Here is a 19558-nt window from a genome sequence, read left to right on the forward strand (position 1 = left end):
TTGGACAACAAATCGAAACTACCGATCAACAAATCAAGAGCAAATCGAGTAATAATCAGTCAAACAGAGGAGGAACCAATCAAGATACAAGAAATCAATCATGAAGATGAAGATAAAAACAGAGGGATGACTAATGAAGAAATTAAAATGATACATTTTAGCCACTCCATGCTTTGGCACTCTCTGAAGTTCAACAAACAATTAAAATGATGGGCAGTCCTAGTTCTTTCTCTGTTAAAAGTTTGTGATTTTCTCCTGGAAAAGTCATAATTTATTTATTATTATATATAATAGGAGAAGAAAAACCGTCACATGTCAGTGCCCACAAATTTTCAGAATTTTAAATAATTAATAATTAATTATTATTTAACTATTATCTATCTATAAATATAAAATTTTAAATTATAATAGACACATGTCATCAACTTACACAAATACTGACAAATATTAGAATTTCTAAAAACATATTTAATTTTTATTTCAATATAATTTATAAATTAGTTAAAATTTATTTCAATCATTTATAAATTAAAATTTGATTTTTTTTTAGTATACGACAACTTCAATATTTTTTAAAAATACGTTTTTTTTAAAAAAAAAAAAAACTACAGTTGTCCTCAAAAACTTTATATCTCTAAATTTTTCTAATTATCTTTTATTAAAAGAACAACAATTTTAAAAAGGGAAAAAAAGACATACGTAAATTAACATTAATGTAAAACGGAAAAAACATTGCCTCTTTAATTATATATCTAAATTTTACTAATCATCTTTATTAAAAGAATAGTATTGCTTTATATTTTTAAAAAACTAGAAAAATATTATCTTTCATTATTTAAATGGTATTGCTTTATATTTTTATAAAAAGTAGAAAAGAATATATAAAATAAAAAATGTTGTCCATCCGCCATTTTAAATAAGTAAGTAGCAAAACTTTCCACTAATTAACAAAACTGTTAAATGAATAAAAAAGAATAAATAAAATTAAAATAAAGAAATAAAAAAAATATAAAATGTTGTCCATCAGCCGTTTTTAAAATAAATAAATAGTAAAATCATCCACTAATTAACAATAAACTGTTACATGAAGATATACTTAAAAAAAATAAAAAAGATTTTAAATGCACTTTTTCAAATTACATAAACAACCCATGTAATATTTCAATCACTATTTTTTGAATTTGAATTTAAAGTGGTTATTAAAACCGCTCCATCCATTATCTCTACTAGTTTACGTATCCGTGCGTTGCGCTGTAATTTATTGATAACTTCAAAGTCAACTATTATAAAATAATATAGTAAAGTTTATATGAGAGAATGTTAACATCTAATACATAGATACGTTATAATAGAATACTTGTGAAAACAAATCAATATTTAAGGTGAGTTATCTAAATTTGACAATAATGAATTTTAGTATTATTTTATTTATTTCTTTATTAAATTATTCAAAATCATAAATACTCTCACACAATCTATATCATCATCTTGTTAGAAAAATAAAAATATAATAACATTAAACATTAGACAAAAATAAATTGTAACTAAGAAAAGTTTTATGATTATGATAATGTTAAGCATAGAATAGTTTTAAACACTTGATTATAAGCATGATATTCAAAAATTTAAATTTTATCTTTTATTTTCTGAAAATTAAATATCAATTATATGATACTTTTAAAAAAAAAACTATAATTATATGATATTTTTTATTAAAAAAACATATAATTATATGATATTTTAGTACTATATAATTCTTACACATAAACGATATTTTTATAAATTTATATCCAAATCAATTTCAAATAACACAATGAACGGATAAAGATATATCAGAAAAAACAATCCTATCAAATTAAACTCTTATTACAAAAGAAAAATCATTAAGAAGATGGGCAAAATCAATGAGAAAGTTTTTTATTACATATGTATTAGTCCTCAAAATTTAAGAAAATATATTTTTATTGTATTAATTAAGAATTAAAATATAACTATAATCTGATCAAAATATTATTAAAAATATATTTAAGAAAAATTATATTTGAGGACACTCAATAAAATCTCAATTATACTCATATCACAAAAATTTCTTTTAATTATAAAATAATTACCAAAAGCTAAATTTTCTAATGTAAAAAATGTCTTCTTAAAGCATGAGTAGTAGAAATGCATCTTCACTCTTTTGCTAACTTTGTTTGGATTAACTTTTAAAATTTGTTTTTTTTAACACCATGATTTTTGGCATAACTTATATGCACCTTAATAAAGTTTTTTTTCTTTCAAAAAGTACTTTTGATTTCAATTCAACCGAGACATAAAAGACTCAATTTGTGTGAATTCTTTGGTAGAGTGTATTGACAAAAATAATGTTTGCATTAGCTTTGTGTATTAGTAGTACCTTGTTTGGTACCTTTTTTCAAGTTATGTATAACTAATGCACACTCTACTGTGTATTTGGGAGTGTATTACTAATACCATGGATTTCTAGGTATTAGTAATGCAAAGGGATTTAATGCATGCATTAGCATTTTAAAGACACAAATACCCCTCAAAAGCACTTTTACATCTTTTTCACCATATGTGTGGAGGATATTTTTATAAATAATTATTTTTGTACAATACATGCTATTTTTAATACACCAAACCAAACAATGCATAAGAAATAATTTATGCACAACTAATACAAGCATAACTAATACAAGCATTACTAATGCAAGTATTGCTAATACACTCTATTTAGCATTATTTTTATACACTCTACCAAACGACCCCCCTTAATGTCAATTTCATCTTAAGATTTTATCCATTTCCTTAGTGAAATTTATCATCATATTTTTGCAATTCTTCGATTGTCATTTGATTTCAATTCAATCAAAACATAAAAGACTCATATTGCATAAGTGCATCATATTTTTACAGATTTGAGTTCTTTAATTTATTTTTTATGTATGTATGTAGGTATAATATTAATTGAAAATTTAAATATGTACATATTAATTTAATAAAGATTAAACATTACTTCAAAATTTAATAATAGATATTTAAAATAATTTCTCTCTATAAAATAATCTTAATATTAAAATTGCATTCATACTTATCTCTTTTCTTAATCTGAATCCCAAAACCAATTTTTAAAATAATAAGTCACACATGAATCAAAAACATTTTTTAAATAATTAGCCAAACACAAATTTAAAAATATATTTTAAAAAATGGAAATATAGTTATTCGTTATGCTCTAAATTTCTCGCCCATCTGTTGATTAAATTTATTTTTATTAATAATCAAACCACATATCAAAATTTTCTTAATGTATCAACCCATGTTTGTGTTTCTTGAATTGCAAAAATGAACTATATACAACATTTTAAATAAATTAATATCGTTTCATCCAAAAAAAATTCAAAGTCATATAAAAAACACAAAAATGATAATCAAACAGAATTATTACTTCCATTTAGGAACAAATTGAAAATGAAAAATGGAAAAAAAAAATAAGAACTATCAAGAATTTGAAAGTATTTCGGGAAACAATGGTGACTCCTTCTCCGTTTTCTTAATTACCCAATTGATATGACTATCCAGTTGTTATGTTGTTGTTAATGCCTCTAATTCGTCTCTCATAAAACTAATACAGGCCTATGTGTTGATTTTCTTTCATTTTTTGGTGCCATTGAAATCAGAAAATATGAAGTTTTTATAGGTTGAATTATTAAGTGGCAGACGGTTCCACTCTTCAAACCTTAATTTTTTTTCTTAATTGATTAAGTCTTAAAATTCAGTAATTCATACAGTTACCATGTGTAATGGATAAGGCTTATCATTCAGTTTTTATCTTCGAGTTATATTATTATTATTATTTAAATTTTAAAATTAATTTATTTAAAAAATATTTTGAAATTGGGAAAAGTGTGAACACGAGAGGAGATTTAGGGTAGCAAATAGTATTTTGAAATTTCGTATTATTAAAAAGGGCTTTCAGTTAACTGCATGTTTAGTTTCTATTTTGTTTTTAAAATTGAAACTTATTATTTTATTTAATATAATTGTAGATATTTAATTTTAATCGTCTTAAAAACCTGATTTATTTACTATTGTAGTGGCATCCGTTATTTGTGAGTTTGTAAAAAAAAAAATTAATTAAATTTTGATTTATAAAATTAAAATAATTTAAATTATGAAGTTTTAGAAAGGAAGAAAAAAAACTCATAATCAGTTACCTATAATTTAGGAATCCACTATCTAAAAATTGAAAAGATAACTCCAATTACATAAATTTAAAACTGATTTTAATTTGATATTATAAATAAATAATGTGATACAATTAGTTTGTTAGAATTAATGTAGTTAACGTAAACAAATTTTAAAAACTGTTTTTAATTTACGTTTTTTGTTCTTAAATGTTTTATTTTTTAAATTGTTCTTTAAAATTTATATATATATATATATATATATATACTCAATTAGGTATATAGTATTTAAAATTCATTGAAGACTTATGTAACTGCCGTTGTAATTTTTTTTAAAGTTTATAAATTTGTTTTTTTTTTTAAATAATTATATAATATTTAATTATTTATTATTTAAAATTCTAAAAATTTGTGACGCTGACATGTGGCGGTTTTTCTTCTCGTATTATATATAGATAGAAGATAGATTCTCTCTCCTTCCTCTCTATATATACATAACTAAATTCAATTAAAAAATTAATGGAATTATTCTTCTTCAAATGTGTAAAGTTATTCGATGAATTATTTTCATTCTTCTTAACTTCATCTTCTTTTGGGATGAATTGGTAGATTATTTTATGACTAGCCGAAGAAATTGAATAGATGTGTAAAGTAAAAAGTGAAAGTCAAGAAGAAGAAGAACAATATTTATCAAAGTGGAAATCTTCGGTACATGATGATATTTTTAGATTATAATGTCTTATTAACTTTTTGGTTTATTTTATTTAATTTGATTTGTTTCTGTCACATTTTTTACTTAAATTATTTATATTGAATAAGTTCTATAAAGAATTTAAGTACAAAATGGAGGTGTTTATGTTTGTGAATGAAATTTACATCAATGGAGGTGTAGTTTTGCCTCACAATTAGGAGATAAAAGAATTTGTGTTCATCATTATTTATTAGTGTAAAGATATTTTACCACTTCAAAATCACAGTAATCATGTAACTGATATCATACTATATATAATGGCAAAAAAAAAAAAAAGCAATATTTTAAAATAAAAACAAAATGAAAAATTGTCATGTGGATATTTTAGCTATAAAGGTAAAACTCAAATTATTATATCTAAGAAAATAAATTTAGAGTCACAATTTAGTAATGATATTATTTGAGTTACAAATGAAATACAAAATGAAAAAAGTTCGTATAATTATCATTGAAGAAAAAGAATTGAAAAAAATAGAGGATGATAATGTATAAATAAATAATGCAATAAATAGTATCATGTCACTTAGTAATTCTTAATAGATAAAGTTAAGAATATTGTATAATGATAAAATTTCTAGCAACATAATAAAAAATTAACAATTAACTAAATTTATTTAAATATAATCTCAAATTATATATTGAAAATAAATGGGAATTTTTTTTAGCAACTTATCACATTTAATATAAAAAAACAATTCTTAAAAGAATCCGTATTTTTTAATAAACAAAAACATTGAAAAGAAAAAGAAGAAGAACATATCTTCTTATATTTTGAATACAAAATCTCAATTTAACACCGTTAATATAATCTTATTTCGATTATATGTAAAATCTTACGTGAGGAAATAAAAAATAATTGAAATATATGATAAAAATTATTTAGAAAAAAAGTCATAGATATAATATGAAAATATTGTAATGTGGATTCATTTAAAAACTAAAATAACATAATGAAATAATACAAAAATATGTTATTAAGAAATTTGACAATGAGGAATTGCAAAACATATCGTAAAGCATATAATTTTTTGTCCTTATCTTTGAATGAGTAACTTTTTTAATGATTTAATTTTGAAATAAAATAACCGTGCATCGCGCAGGTACGTATACTAGTAAGATAAATATTGGGAGTTAGGTTTTATGGATTAAATGGGTGGGTATAATAATTAAATTTTTTTAAAAAAAAACTAAAGGGAAAAATATATATATCCATGTAAGCGTGCTACGTAGGTGTCACATATGGTAATAAAAAGGTGGAAATAAGGCACTAAACAGTCCAAGGTATGTGTCTAAAGTTGGATGGTAGAGGCAAATATATTTTTTTAAAAGTATGGTGAATGGCAAATATAACCCTTTTCTAAAAGTACAAGGGCGAATATGACTTTTTTGAATATTTTATATACGTGTATTGTCCAACTAAGAGAAAATGACCAAAATGGTTCTTAATATATGGGTGATATTTTACCTTGGTCCTTTTTATAATTTCACTTTATTGAAATGGTCCTTAATATATAACAAATGTGTTCATTTTGATCCTTAATGTATTTCACTTGATTGAAATGGTCCTTAATGTATAACAAAATATATTCATTTTGGTCTTTCACCCTAAATCTAAAGAATTTATAAAAAACAAAGGTGTTAAATTCAACTATGAACCCTATGTGGCTAACAAAATTTATCATTGTTGTCTTTTTTGTTAGCTCTAAAGAAAGAAGGGTATAATTATCCAACAATTATCTATCTACCTTGACTCAATTATATGAAATTGAAAATCTCATAATAATTCAAGGGTATAATTGGAAATAAAAAAAATTGTAGAGTTTTAAACCAAAAACAAAATTAGGTGGGAAGCAGTGAACCAAACACTTGATAAAAATAATCTCCACATTACTAATCTATGTATTGTTAATCTCTACGTTACTAATCCCTACATTATTAATCTTTATATACCCCTTAGTTAAGATCAAAATAAAAGGCTAAGTAAATATTTATTACGGACAGAAGGGAATATTGACTATGTTGAATTTTGCTTCTCTTATCATTACATATATCTTAAGATATAATTTCTCTATTTTAATATTTATTTTATTTATGTATTATTTCTCCAGAATTAAGATGTTTGTAGCTTTCAAAAACAATAATGATGAAAACAACAATAGCATACCTAAGGATCGTTTGGTTGGTGGGATGAGATAGACAAGAATATCTCACAAGATTATTTTATCTGACCATCCCTATTGAATAACTCATTCTACCATTTACATTAAATTGGTGAGAAAAAATAGTCTTGTGACTAAATAATATCCATTATTAAATGTAGGATAAAATAATCTTATGAATTATCCCAAGATTATAATTCTCCCACCAATCAAATGATCATCCTAGTGTAATCCCACAAATAAATTTTGAAAGGATAATGTGTATGCAAATACTCAACTCAAGAAGAAAGCATAACAAAACAGGGGAAAATAAATAACAAAAGCAAAGAGGACTAAACATAACATAATAAAACATTACGAAGAAGAAAAAAAGAAAAAAAAGTATCTATCACAAAATAATACTAAAGTTAGAGCATAAAAAATAACAAATAATAAGAGATATCGAAAAACAAAAAAATTACAAATAATGCTATGACTACTAGTATGGAAGGATAAGTGAGACAACATTCAACTAGCTACTAACCTTCATACCATATTTTGCGTCATTCATATCCTCGTATTTATTAGAGTTAAGTAAAGTATTGATGTGGATGAAAATAAAGGGGAAAATGAAAATATTAAAGCTAAGTTTTTTCTATATAGGAACGTTATCCCTCATTGGTGGAAGAAAGGAAGACTAGTATGCTTATATATAGAGAAGCACTTCTTCTAATTAATAAAGAGTTGAGAAGAAAGTCCTCGCTCGATTTCGTTTTGAATTTGGTCAAATGAGTTGATTGATAATCTTTTTGAACTAAATTAATTTATTTCTTTTCCCATTTTTAATAATATTTTTGCACAAAATTTAATTGGAGTTTTGTTGAATAATTTCAACGGTGATTCGAAAGGACATGTTCTTTCCAAACAAACACCAAATTTGCTACAAATAGATGTTTTTGCACCAATTTCAACTCATAATTCTAGCTACAAATAAAGAGGTTTACCCTCATTTTTCTTCATAAATTTCTGAATTACTTATGGATATTGTCTTATAATTTTTTTTTGAATCTTTGTGTGATTTGAGACCATCTTTGAGTTCAACAAAGTTGTAGACGTTTTTCTACATCGAATTCTGAATTACTTATGGATATTTTCTTATAAACAAAAATTGAGTTTCTGTGTGATTTGAGTCAGTCTTTGAGTTCGACGAAGTTGTAGGGGTTTGATATACCTCTACTCCTCGTATATCGGGTATATTCATTTCATCGGTAAGAACTAATTCATCACCCGATATAATGAGGAGATTAAATTTATTAAGAACACACAATGTATTACGTGGTCTCAATATTTTTCTAAATAAAAGTTTTTTGTTCAGCGAGAATATAAAACTTCACTAATTTAATGTTTTTGAATCTATTTTACTAATAATATTTAAGGTCATGTCATTGGTAAGTTGAAGACATATCTTGTCTATTCACTCTCTAACAATCTCTGTATATCCTCTTGTAATTGACAACTCGTGCATTTTCTCCTCAAATATCTGAACCATCTCAATCTTACTTGTTACATTTTGTCCATTATCAAGATGGCTTCCATTTTTGGCCCGAGTATCTTCATATATTTCTTTTGAGAATAAAATATAAAAAAAAATATTTAAACTTCTAAAATAATAGATAACTCGAGATAATTAGTTTTATATAAATCATTACTAATAATTTAACCTTGATCAAGCTAATGTTCAATTAAGGCAGCAGTAAATTTCTCAACTCGCACTCGAATGTTACTGTTAGGAAAGTTCAGCCTCTTTTTCATTAAAAATCAATGGTACATGGCATCAACTTATTCATCTAACGGATGTGATGTTTGTTAAAGACCCAAATATGATGTGTCTGCTTACCTGACCTTCTTTAACCATTGCCTATTCTTGAGGGGTGTGGACAGATTCTATCAGCTTAGACTTCACAGAGGGGTTGTCTAAATTAAAAAGGAAATATGTTATTTTGGTGGTGGTAGATAGATTAAGAAAGTATGGACATTTCATAGGACTGCAACATCCTCATAAAGTCGCGACTCAAGTTTTCTTGGATAATGTCTTTAAACTATATGATTGTCTTTTAGCTGATAAGTTACTGAGATCCAAAATTTCTGAACTCTTTTTGACAAAAAATATTTAGTCTTTAAGGAGACCATTCTACTATTTATAACCCTAAAAAAAAGAAGGCAAACAAAGGTCTAGAACACAACAGTTAAAACATATCTTAGGATTTTTTGCTCAAATAATCCTCAAATAGGGTTTTCTATTTACCCCTTGTTGAATGGTGATATAATATCACCATTGACTCTGCCTTTAATGCTCTGATTCTAAATGATCTCCTTATTCACCAAAAAGGTCGGCAAATTTGGATTACAATTTTCAAACGCGTCACAATTATTGAATAACTATAATTTCCAAACGCGTCACAACTGTGAAACAATAGAACGATTTCAAACGCGCCATTTCTATTGAACAACAAAAGAAAAAGTAGTTAATCTCCATTATTAAAAAAATAATAGATCCATTAAAAAATTGTGATAAATAACCATAAACATTTAAATTTAATGGAGACATGTGAGCTCTAATATATGAATAACTAACTAACATAGTAATATTATAAAAGACATAATCTATAATTATTTACAAAAATAAGGATTAATTATAGTAAATAAGAGGTTAGTCATTTATTTGAAATACATTATGTTGGATGTTTATTGTAAATTTTTTGTTTATTAATATGTAAATTTGAATTATTTATTTCAAAGTTCTAAAATATTGTTGATAAAAAGTAGACAGTTCTTCTCTTTTTAATTTTCTTTTGTATTTTTTTTACAATGTTCAATATTGCTTGTAATGAAAAGCATAAATTTCATTATTAAAAAGTTTTTTACGCCTTCAAATGTTTTTTCAATTTTCACATTCATTACTTATTGAGAACTTAAAGTATTACAACACCAATTGGATACACACACCAACTAGAACAACAATAAAAAAATTTTACCAATTCAATGAGATTTTGAGTAGCTAAATGAAGTTAACTGTTGATTTTACGGAGAAAGAAATGAGGAGTAGGGCATTTTATGGAGAAAAAAGAGAGGAAGAATTGGGTTGATTCAATTAAACAACATGGTTCTATATGGTTCACTGAGAAAGTCGGCGAATTTGGCTACAATTTTCAAACACATCATAACTTTTGAATAACTATGATTAACCAAACGAGTTACAGTTGTTGAACAACAGATTCTCAAACGCGTCACGACTATTGAACAACATAAGAAAGAGATAGTTAATCTCCATTATTAAAAAATATATATCCACTAAAAAAATTGTTATAAATAATCATAACATTTAAATTTAACGGATACACATGAATATAAAATATATGAATAACTAACTAACATAGTAATATTATAAAAGACATAAGCCATCATTATTTATAAAAAGTAAGCATTAATTCTAGTTAATAAAAGGTTAACTATTTATTTGCAATACATTACGTTTGATGTTTATTGTAAAAAAATTCTTTATTAATATGAAGGTTTGAATTATTTAATTCAAAGTTCTAAAATATTCTTAATAAAAAGTAATATTTAATATTATTAGGTAGTGAAAATCATAAAATAATTTTTTTTTTACACCTTCAAATGTTTTTTCAATTTTCACATTCATTACTTATTGAGAACTTAAAAGTATTACACATATCAATTAGTCTTCAAATATTTTTTTTCAATTTTTACATTCACTGCTTATTTGAAAACTTAACGTATTACATATATCAATTAAAATAACAATTTCATTCATGCTTCGTGAAATAAAAAGTCCTTTAACACAAATTAATAAACAACATAGTTGCATTTTTTGAAGTCTTACTAATTCAAGGAGATTTTGAGTAGCTAAAGAAAGCTAACGACTAATTTTATGGATAAAGAATGGAGGAGTAGGACGCTGATTTTATGGAGAAAAAAGAGGAAGAATTGGGTTGATTTTATGAAACAACCCAATGATTTTAAGGAGTGTTTGGATGAATTTTTTTTGAAAGTGGCTTATAATCCCCAATTTTTTACCTTTTTTTTTTGTGTATGTATTTATCAACCTTAAAAAATTGCTTAAAATATTTTTTAAGTTATTCAAATACTGTCAAAACTTAAAAATAACATAAAAATAAAAAATCATCAAAAAAAAGTCAATTCAAACGCGCATTAAAATTCTTTTTCAGATTTAACCAATCAGTAACCTTCAAATGTATTAGAAGATTTTTTTTTAAAAATAAATAATTACATTTTAATCAGATGAACTCCTAACAATATGCTAGCTACGCTCCTGCATGCCAATTAGAATAACAATTTCATTTGAAACAAAGATTCCTTTAACAAATTAATAAACAACATATTTGTAACTTTTTTAAAATCTTACCAATTCAAGGAGATTTTGAGTAGATAAAGAAAACTCTAATATTATGAAGGAAGAAAGGAGTAGAGTGCTGATTTTAAGGAGATAAAAAGATTAAGAATTGAGTTGATTTAATGAAACAATCCCAATAACTTAAGGTGTGTTTGGATGAGTTTTTTTTATTTTTAAAGTGGCTTATAAGCCCCAATTTTTTATTTTTAACTTTTTTTTTATACTTTATCAACCTTAATAAAATGCTTAAAAGTATTTTTTGAGTAATCTAAACATCTTCAGAACTTATAAATAGCATAAAAATAAGTTAATCTAAACGCCCACCAAAACTCATTTTCAGATTTAATTGAATCAGTAACTTTCAGATTTATTAGAATTTTTTTTTAAAAAAAATAAATAATTACCATTTTAATGGGCTGAAATCCGAACTTTAGTAGGCGTCGGCGGATCTGGGCTAAATTCCTAAACGCGTCACAGCAGTTGAAAAGCAGAAAAAAGAAGAAGCTGATCTTTCTTCAACACTCTCATTCATCTGCTATTGGTCTCCATAGGTAAGCACAAAACTAACAATTAAACTCAAAAAAAACCCCAACTTCTCTGCTTACTGGCCACTAGAGAAAGCAAACAGAACGACCAATGGCGTTGAATCAAGCAGGAAGATCATCACCATGTAGTCCTAGGGTGTTGAAATCAGTATTGGGTCTAATGGCAATTAGTTTGGTAGCCTATATTTTGGGTCCACCTTTGTATTGGCACTTGATGGAAGGTTTAGCTGCTGTTAGCCGTTCTTCTTCTGTTACTACTTGCCCTCCTTGTAATTGTGACTGCAATTCCGAACCCTTCTTTTTCATTCCTCCAGGTATACATTTTCCCTGATCTGCTGTATTATGTGCCCTTAACTGTCAAGAATGGTCTTTTTGTGAATCTGGTTTAGGACCCATGAGCGGATATGGTTGTTTAAAGACCCCTTTTGTTAAATTTGCTGACTTGCTTAAAGACCCATTTGTGAATCTGGTCGTTTAATTGAAAGATCTTTAAAAAATTGTACCTTTGTTGGTTCTGGTTTTGGATCTGCTTTCTAAATGAAGCAGAATCCAATTGATTGTCACAGTCTTGCTTTCTGTATTCTGAATGCTACGTATATTGAATCATAATCCTGCTAAAATGACACAGTGAGTTGAAATTATAGTTTCTAATCTCAGGCTAAATTGGGAAGTTTATACTGTTTGAAGTTCAATTATTGCAGAATGTTAGTTGTTGTTTCTATTGTTAATCATTTCTGTTCTTTTTATATTTCTGACAATATTTCCATGGCTTGATTCGTGAATGAGTTAACGTGAATTGAAATATTCCTCAATCATCCTGTTTGTTGTTATGTGTAGTTTGGGATTATTTGGAGGAAGGGCGTGAGTCAGGGATGTATGGGTTAGAAAATTTGCTATTAACTTTGAAGAATGTCTAAACATACTATTTAGTTTTCCTCCTTATGACACCTGTATCTTGAAGTCGGGGCTAATATGGTTAATTAGGTTGGCTGACCTTCACACGTTTCTTGCGAGTTTGAGATATATTAAATTCTTCTGGTTTTCCTTTTCCTAATATAGTAAATCTTGAACAATTCTGAACTCACCTATCTTAAAACTGGGAGTTTTTAGTGATAGCTTTTGGGTCTTTGTCCTGTGAATGGACCATGGAAGATTTCTCTTGCTTACTTGCTGTGCTTGTACTGTGGAATTGTCATTTCCTATGATCTGGACACCATGTCTTTTTGTTAGGCTTGTTTAGAGTATCTGGTTACGTGAGGATATTGGTTTGTCGAGAATTTCTCCCATTGACCTCTTATTTTTGTATATCTTGCAGGTTTGAGCAATGTCTCTTTGACAGGTTAGTATCCTGAGTTCTTTGGCAGTTCTTTAGTTTTCTTTGATTATGGTATCATTTATTTTGTGATCTGATGGAAGATTTCATCAAGTCGTCATTTTCTTCTTCTAGCTGTTATCTGATGCTTTACCTGTCTTAACATTGAGATCATCAATACTTGGTATTCTGCGTTTTCATGAATTTATTATCATAGGAATATGTTTGGGTTAGTATTTCAGCTTTGAGCTTAAGGGTTATTTAACCATTCTAGGTTGGTGTTGTCAAATGCTCTCTCCCTCTAAAGTTATGTCAGAGATTTTCCTTTGGACTCCATAGGTACCTTGATGTAAATAGGCCTGCAGATAGGGGTGTCAATGGGACGATTCGGTTGGTTATTTTTTAAAAATTATATCATCCCAATTTTTCGGGTATTTTATAATGTATTACCACAATTAGACTTTTTAAAACCATCCCAATCATATCGGTTTCTCTTCGGTATCGGTATGGTCCGGTTAATTTTTGATTTTTTTTTACTTTTAAAGTAGGGAAAAGGGTCAAAAATACCCCTCAACTTTGGTTTATTAGTTGACTATGCCCTTACCGTTAAAATGAAATTATTTTTTCCCTTGCCGTTACTAATTTCATCATTTATGCCCCTATGTTGACGGAAATCCTCAAATTGACTTAAATTAACCCGAATTCTTTTAAATAACCCATTCCCCGACCCGTCTAAAAACCTAACCCAATAAACATTTTATCTGTTTTCCTTACCCATCTAAAAACCTCTCAAGGACTTCAACCTGCTCAGGTGTATACCAGACATACTTTCGGTTATCCAACACCGACTTACCATCCGGAAGCCATTTTTCTTAAATCTTACAAACTGAAATGCCCCTTTATGATAGAAAACAAACAAGCTCCAGTACTCTGCTTCTTCTACCCTTTTGTCTGCACAACAATTCAACAAAAAAAAACCAGAAGAATCCAAGTATTCCTCAAGAACCCAAAAACAACATCTTTAACAACATGCCATACATTTCCTTTGAATCTTGAAACAAGATAAAAGTGTGAAAAACACTAAAAGATCCAAGCTTTAAACTTCAGAAGATAAAAACAAAACAAACCCAGAAACAGATCTTCTTTGTGTACCTAAAAATTGGAGCATCTCTAAATGTTTCAACAAAAAGTAAACCAACCCCATGAACCCCCTACAAAATTTTCAAAGACTACAGAGGAAGATCTTGTAGGCATGATGAGATATTATTAGAAGACGGGTCTTGGACTGGTTAACAATGAATGAAATTGGTTAAATGTTTATTGGGGGATTTGAGATCTCTTGAAAGAATGGGTAAGGAAAACGGGTAAAATTATTGGGTTAGGTTTTTAGACGGGTCGGGCATGGGTTATTTAAAAGAATTTGGGGATTTCCGTCAACATAGGGGCATAAATGATGAAATTAGTAACGGCAGGGGAAAAAATAACTTCATTTTAACGGTAAGGGCATAGTCAACTAATAAACCAAAGTTGAGGGGTATTTTTGACCCTTTTCCCTTAAAGTATCACCTCAAAATATACTAAGTATTATATATCAAAATATTTCTTTCGCAAATATGTTTGTGAAGAAGCACTTCAGTTCTTCACCAAGAAGTCAAGAATGTCAAACCTTGTCGTCGTATTGTTTGATCTTAAACATTTAATATGAGTGTTTGCATATGTTTAGGTGTACTATTTGATAGAGTATCTATTATAGTATCATTTAATTTTAAACCTAATTAATTAAAGATTAAAGAGCAAAGACCCAAAGTCGTTGCCTAGGTTACATTTATATTTGAAAATTGTTATACAATATATTTATATTTTAAATTTAATATATTGTTAATATATAAAATCTATTTACATACATGTAAGGTTATTCGGTTCGGTTCGAGAATTTTAAACCTAATTAATTAAAGATTAAAGAGCAAAGACCCAAAGTCGTTGCCTAGGTTACATTTATATTTGAAAATTGTTATACAATATATTTATATTTTAAATTTAATATATTGTTAATATATAAAATCTATTTACATACATGTAAGGTTATTCGGTTCGGTTCGAGAATTTTTTGGTTTTTTTCATAAATTAAAAAGACCATCCCAATTGTTCGAGACGGTTATACACTTAAATAAAAGTCAACGGTTTTATTGAAAAAATGACATAAATCGGTTCGGTCGGTTTTCATATTCTTTTGACACCCCTACCTGTAGATGAAATATTAGTAAGAGCTTCTAATTTGGTTTGTGTTTTTTTATAAGGAAAAATAAAATGAAAAAACGAACCCATATTTTCTCTTGAATAACCTGCTTATGTACTGATTAAACCCTTATATTTTCTTGAATAACCTGATTTCTTCTGTTGTGACCGTCAGAATGATACCTTGATTGGAAGCTATTACGTGACACATGAAAATATAGCTTTGACAACTTAACACCTGAGGTGATATAACCCTTGGTTTTCCCTTGTATGACACCTGCCTTCGTCAAGGACATTGTTTTGGACTTTTGATGGATCCCTGATTGCCACAACTGCATTTAACATGAAAAAGGCAGTAGCTTGATACTCCCTCTGTCCAACAATAGTTGTCGACTTGACACACACCTTAAAAAGCAATAAATAATAGGGGTAATATTACTGAATTATCATCTTAATTTATTAAATTTAATTCTTTGAGAAATGTGTAGATGATAGATAGTATTTAATAGCAAGGGTAAAATAGACACAAAAAGGTAAATTATCTTTTGGTTTTCCAAATGGACAAGTATTGTTGGACAACTATTTTTAGTAGAGTGGACAACTATTGTTGTACAGAGGGAGCATAAAAGTTACCACTTACAACAACATAATGGATCCAAAAATTCAGACAAGTATTTCTCCAAATTCTATGAGCATTTCCATTGCTAGCCTGATAACAACTTTGAAGAATTTCTGGACATGCCTTCCTCGTCCCCCTCTCTATCTTTTCTCAGTTTCTTCCCTCAATATGAATTTATTTTGGCTACTAAAACAACGGTAGCATACTTTTTTCTGCAGTAGATTACCATCTTCTTTTTTTTCTCGAAGTGGAAGGATCACAGCATCATTGCGATTAATTTAGTTGTGTTTTATCGTCTGAGGAGTCGTATAACATGTATTGTTTTAAATCTGAGATTTTTGGGTTTGAAATCTGAAAATGGACAAGAAGGAAAGAGTTCTTATGAGTTTATGTCAGATACATCTAATCTGTGTTTTGGTAGAGCATATCGTATGACTTCAGATACGAGACCTTTTAGTACTTGGTAGGTTAGAAACTACTGTTATTTTAAAAAAGGATATTTTGCAGAACTTTGTTGTTGTAAAAACATTTATTTAGTTGCATCTAATAAACAACCATCTCAAATATTATGGTTGAGTTCAAGGATGGCATGATTTCTTTGATTCTGTAATGAGTTGAAACTGTGCAAATATTGAGATGATCTGAAAGACTGCAAATGCTTGACATCTTAATAAGCTGAATATGTTCAAATTATCCTATAATAAATGTTAACCTCCTATATTTTAGTGTTCTTTCGTTGAAGTAGCCATTTACTCTTTCTTTTTAGGATTAAAATCTATATTTTGTGACTTGAGATCTAAAATCTTGGATTTGCCTTCTTATTCAATGTTTTGCAGATTGTGCTAAACGTGATCCAGAAGTTGGTGAAGACACGGAAAAAAACTTTGCTGATTTGTTGTCTGAGGAACTTAAATTGCGAGAAGCTGAAGCCTCAGAAAATCAGCGGAAGGCTGACATGGCACTTCTTGAAGCAAAAAAGTTGACATCCCAATATATGAAAGAAGCAGACAAGTGCAATTCTGGAATGGAGACATGTGAAGAGGCAAGGGAAAAAGCTGAGGTTCTTTTATTGGCACAAAAGAAAATGACTGCTACATGGGAGATGAGGGCGCGTCAAAAAGGATGGAAAGAAGGGGCATCCAAGTCTCGGACTCAGTCTCAGGGGAATGTACAGACTATGTAACATGCGCATGGCCTCAAGTAGCTTATCTCGACTTGATCTGATGCCAGGTTCCAGTGCAACAAAGTTGTCTATAATTGAGTCCCAGCTCAAAATGTGTTAGCACGTGAATGGATTCCATTTATTTTGAACCATATGCCCGATTTTAGTTTAGAGGCCACTATAACATCTCTCTCTCTGAAACAGATTGCCATTAGTTCCACTATAAGGCAAAGCCTTTCTATATATCCTGCTGAGTTAATATTCCACTAGTTAAAGTTTGAGTGAAGATTGCAATCAACTGCCTTACAAATTTTTCATCTGGATGACTGATGAGTGTCATTTGTCAACATTTCTATATCTATGGAGGTGAAGATAAACTGTGAAGTGTCACAACTTGTTCCTATTTATTCGTCTTTTAGGCAGGTGATGCAATTTACAGGCTAGTTTATAACTTTTGATTCCCACTCTTGCTGATTTACCTGCTATGCTGAAGTAGATAAAGTTGAGATGACTTTAACCTTGTCCTAATCCCTATGTTCTTGACTTCTGGCCTAGACTCTGGGAAACTGATGGTGACAAAAGCATTATAAATGTAGATTAAAGTTAGTAGAGATGATCACATCTGAGTTTGGAATTCAGTGTCGACAACCATGTGTTTTTGCACAAGTTCTTCTTTCTTGATAGCACTTGCCAAGCTGTACTACCTTGAAAGACTCACCTTAAGCAAAAACACAAACTTCACAATTCTCTGTCCTTTAACTAGGGTTTGGTATTTGATCCATTGTTAGCTCAGATGATGACACCACGGGTGTGTATTGAGAATTTTGAGGGTTATCCGTGGATGGTAGATATGTCCCTTTAATGTTTTCCACTTAAATATCAGGTTTTTGTCTGTGACACAATTTTATTTCTGACATACATGAGCCTAACTCACGCTTCACATTCGGCATGCTTATTAATAAACCAAAGTCAGGTGGCATGTATGGTATATTTAGGATAAAGAAGGAACCATCGACAAATATCTAAAAAAAATGGTATGATTTTCATTTAGACATCTTAACTAAGCCTTGTATCTATTGAATATGTACATAACTTAAAATTTGTGTTATTCGACACTTTTTGACAATCAACTAAAGTTATATTAATGTGTGTATTACACTAGAGAGTGATGTGCCGTAATGACTAATTGAAAGAACACATGTGACATTTGAATGCAAAATAATAATTCAAAAATAGATTACAAGGAAAGAAAAGAAACTATTTTCCGCAAAAATAAATAAATAAAAACACCTATATTTTAATCTCAACCCAACTATAAATTATAAGGATGCATTTCAAAGTCCTCTTTTAGCTTAAAAGTTTAACCATAATCACGTGAGATTTTACCTTTAATAGGGAGTGCTATAATGATATCGATATAATAAACAACACTAGGTGAACAACCTAGCGACAAGTAGAGGAGGATATAGAATTTCTAGAATATGGGTGCGCCATTAAATAAATGAAAAAAAAAGAGAGTATTAAGTGGGACTTGATCCCCATTCATTTGGGTAAAAACTCAAGATTAACCCAAGTGCACCATTTAACTTTTTAGGAGCATGAATATTGACAAATAATGTTAGATCAATTTTAAGAAATACGTATATAAAAACTTAATTTGGAGAAAAGACAACAAGTTCATGTGCATCATAATTTGTAGAGTAAATGCGTTCTGACGACAAGCATATAATCATATTTGTTCAAACACTTTTCGTAATGCCGTACAAGTCAGACTTAACCTCTTTACCCTTAATAATAATCACTTGCTCTTTTAATAGATGAATTATCCCCGAACCTCAACTTGAACTTTGAATGCATCCTTTACTCACAAATCTCCACTTGTATCTCCCAAAACATTTTTGCAATAAATAGATACAAGACTAAAGGAAAACTAGTTATGCATATGAAAACACCAAAGATAGAAACGTTTTTCAATTTCTGCAAACACTGAAAGATTATTTATTCTTTCTTGTATTTATTGGGGAACTTTCGCATATAGCCAGCCACTCAAAAATAGCTTAATTATGTTTCATAACTATAGTTTGCTAATTACGATTCTTAGCTACATGTTATATGGAGGAGAGTGGTGAGCGAGATTGGGAGAGGGAGGAGAGAGGTGAGCGAGAGAGTGC

At 28.3% G+C, this 19558-nt stretch overlaps 1 protein-coding gene across 1 annotated transcript; it reads left to right on the forward strand.

Moving 5' to 3' along the window:
• Positions 1–11937: 11937 nt before the first annotated feature.
• On the forward strand, positions 11938–17794 carry LOC102585793 (uncharacterized). The gene is made up of 3 exons (XM_006364112.2): positions 11938–12373; positions 13375–13398; positions 17062–17794. Exons 1-3 carry the CDS (start codon positions 12151–12153, stop codon positions 17406–17408), a joined length of 594 nt encoding a protein of 197 aa, XP_006364174.1. The 5' UTR covers positions 11938–12150; the 3' UTR covers positions 17409–17794.
• Positions 17795–19558: the final 1764 nt, after the last annotated feature.

This window comes from Solanum tuberosum, unplaced genomic scaffold (genome assembly GCF_000226075.1).
Source record: "Solanum tuberosum cultivar DM 1-3 516 R44 unplaced genomic scaffold, SolTub_3.0 scf00468, whole genome shotgun sequence".
NCBI lineage: Eukaryota > Viridiplantae > Streptophyta > Magnoliopsida > Solanales > Solanaceae > Solanum > Solanum tuberosum.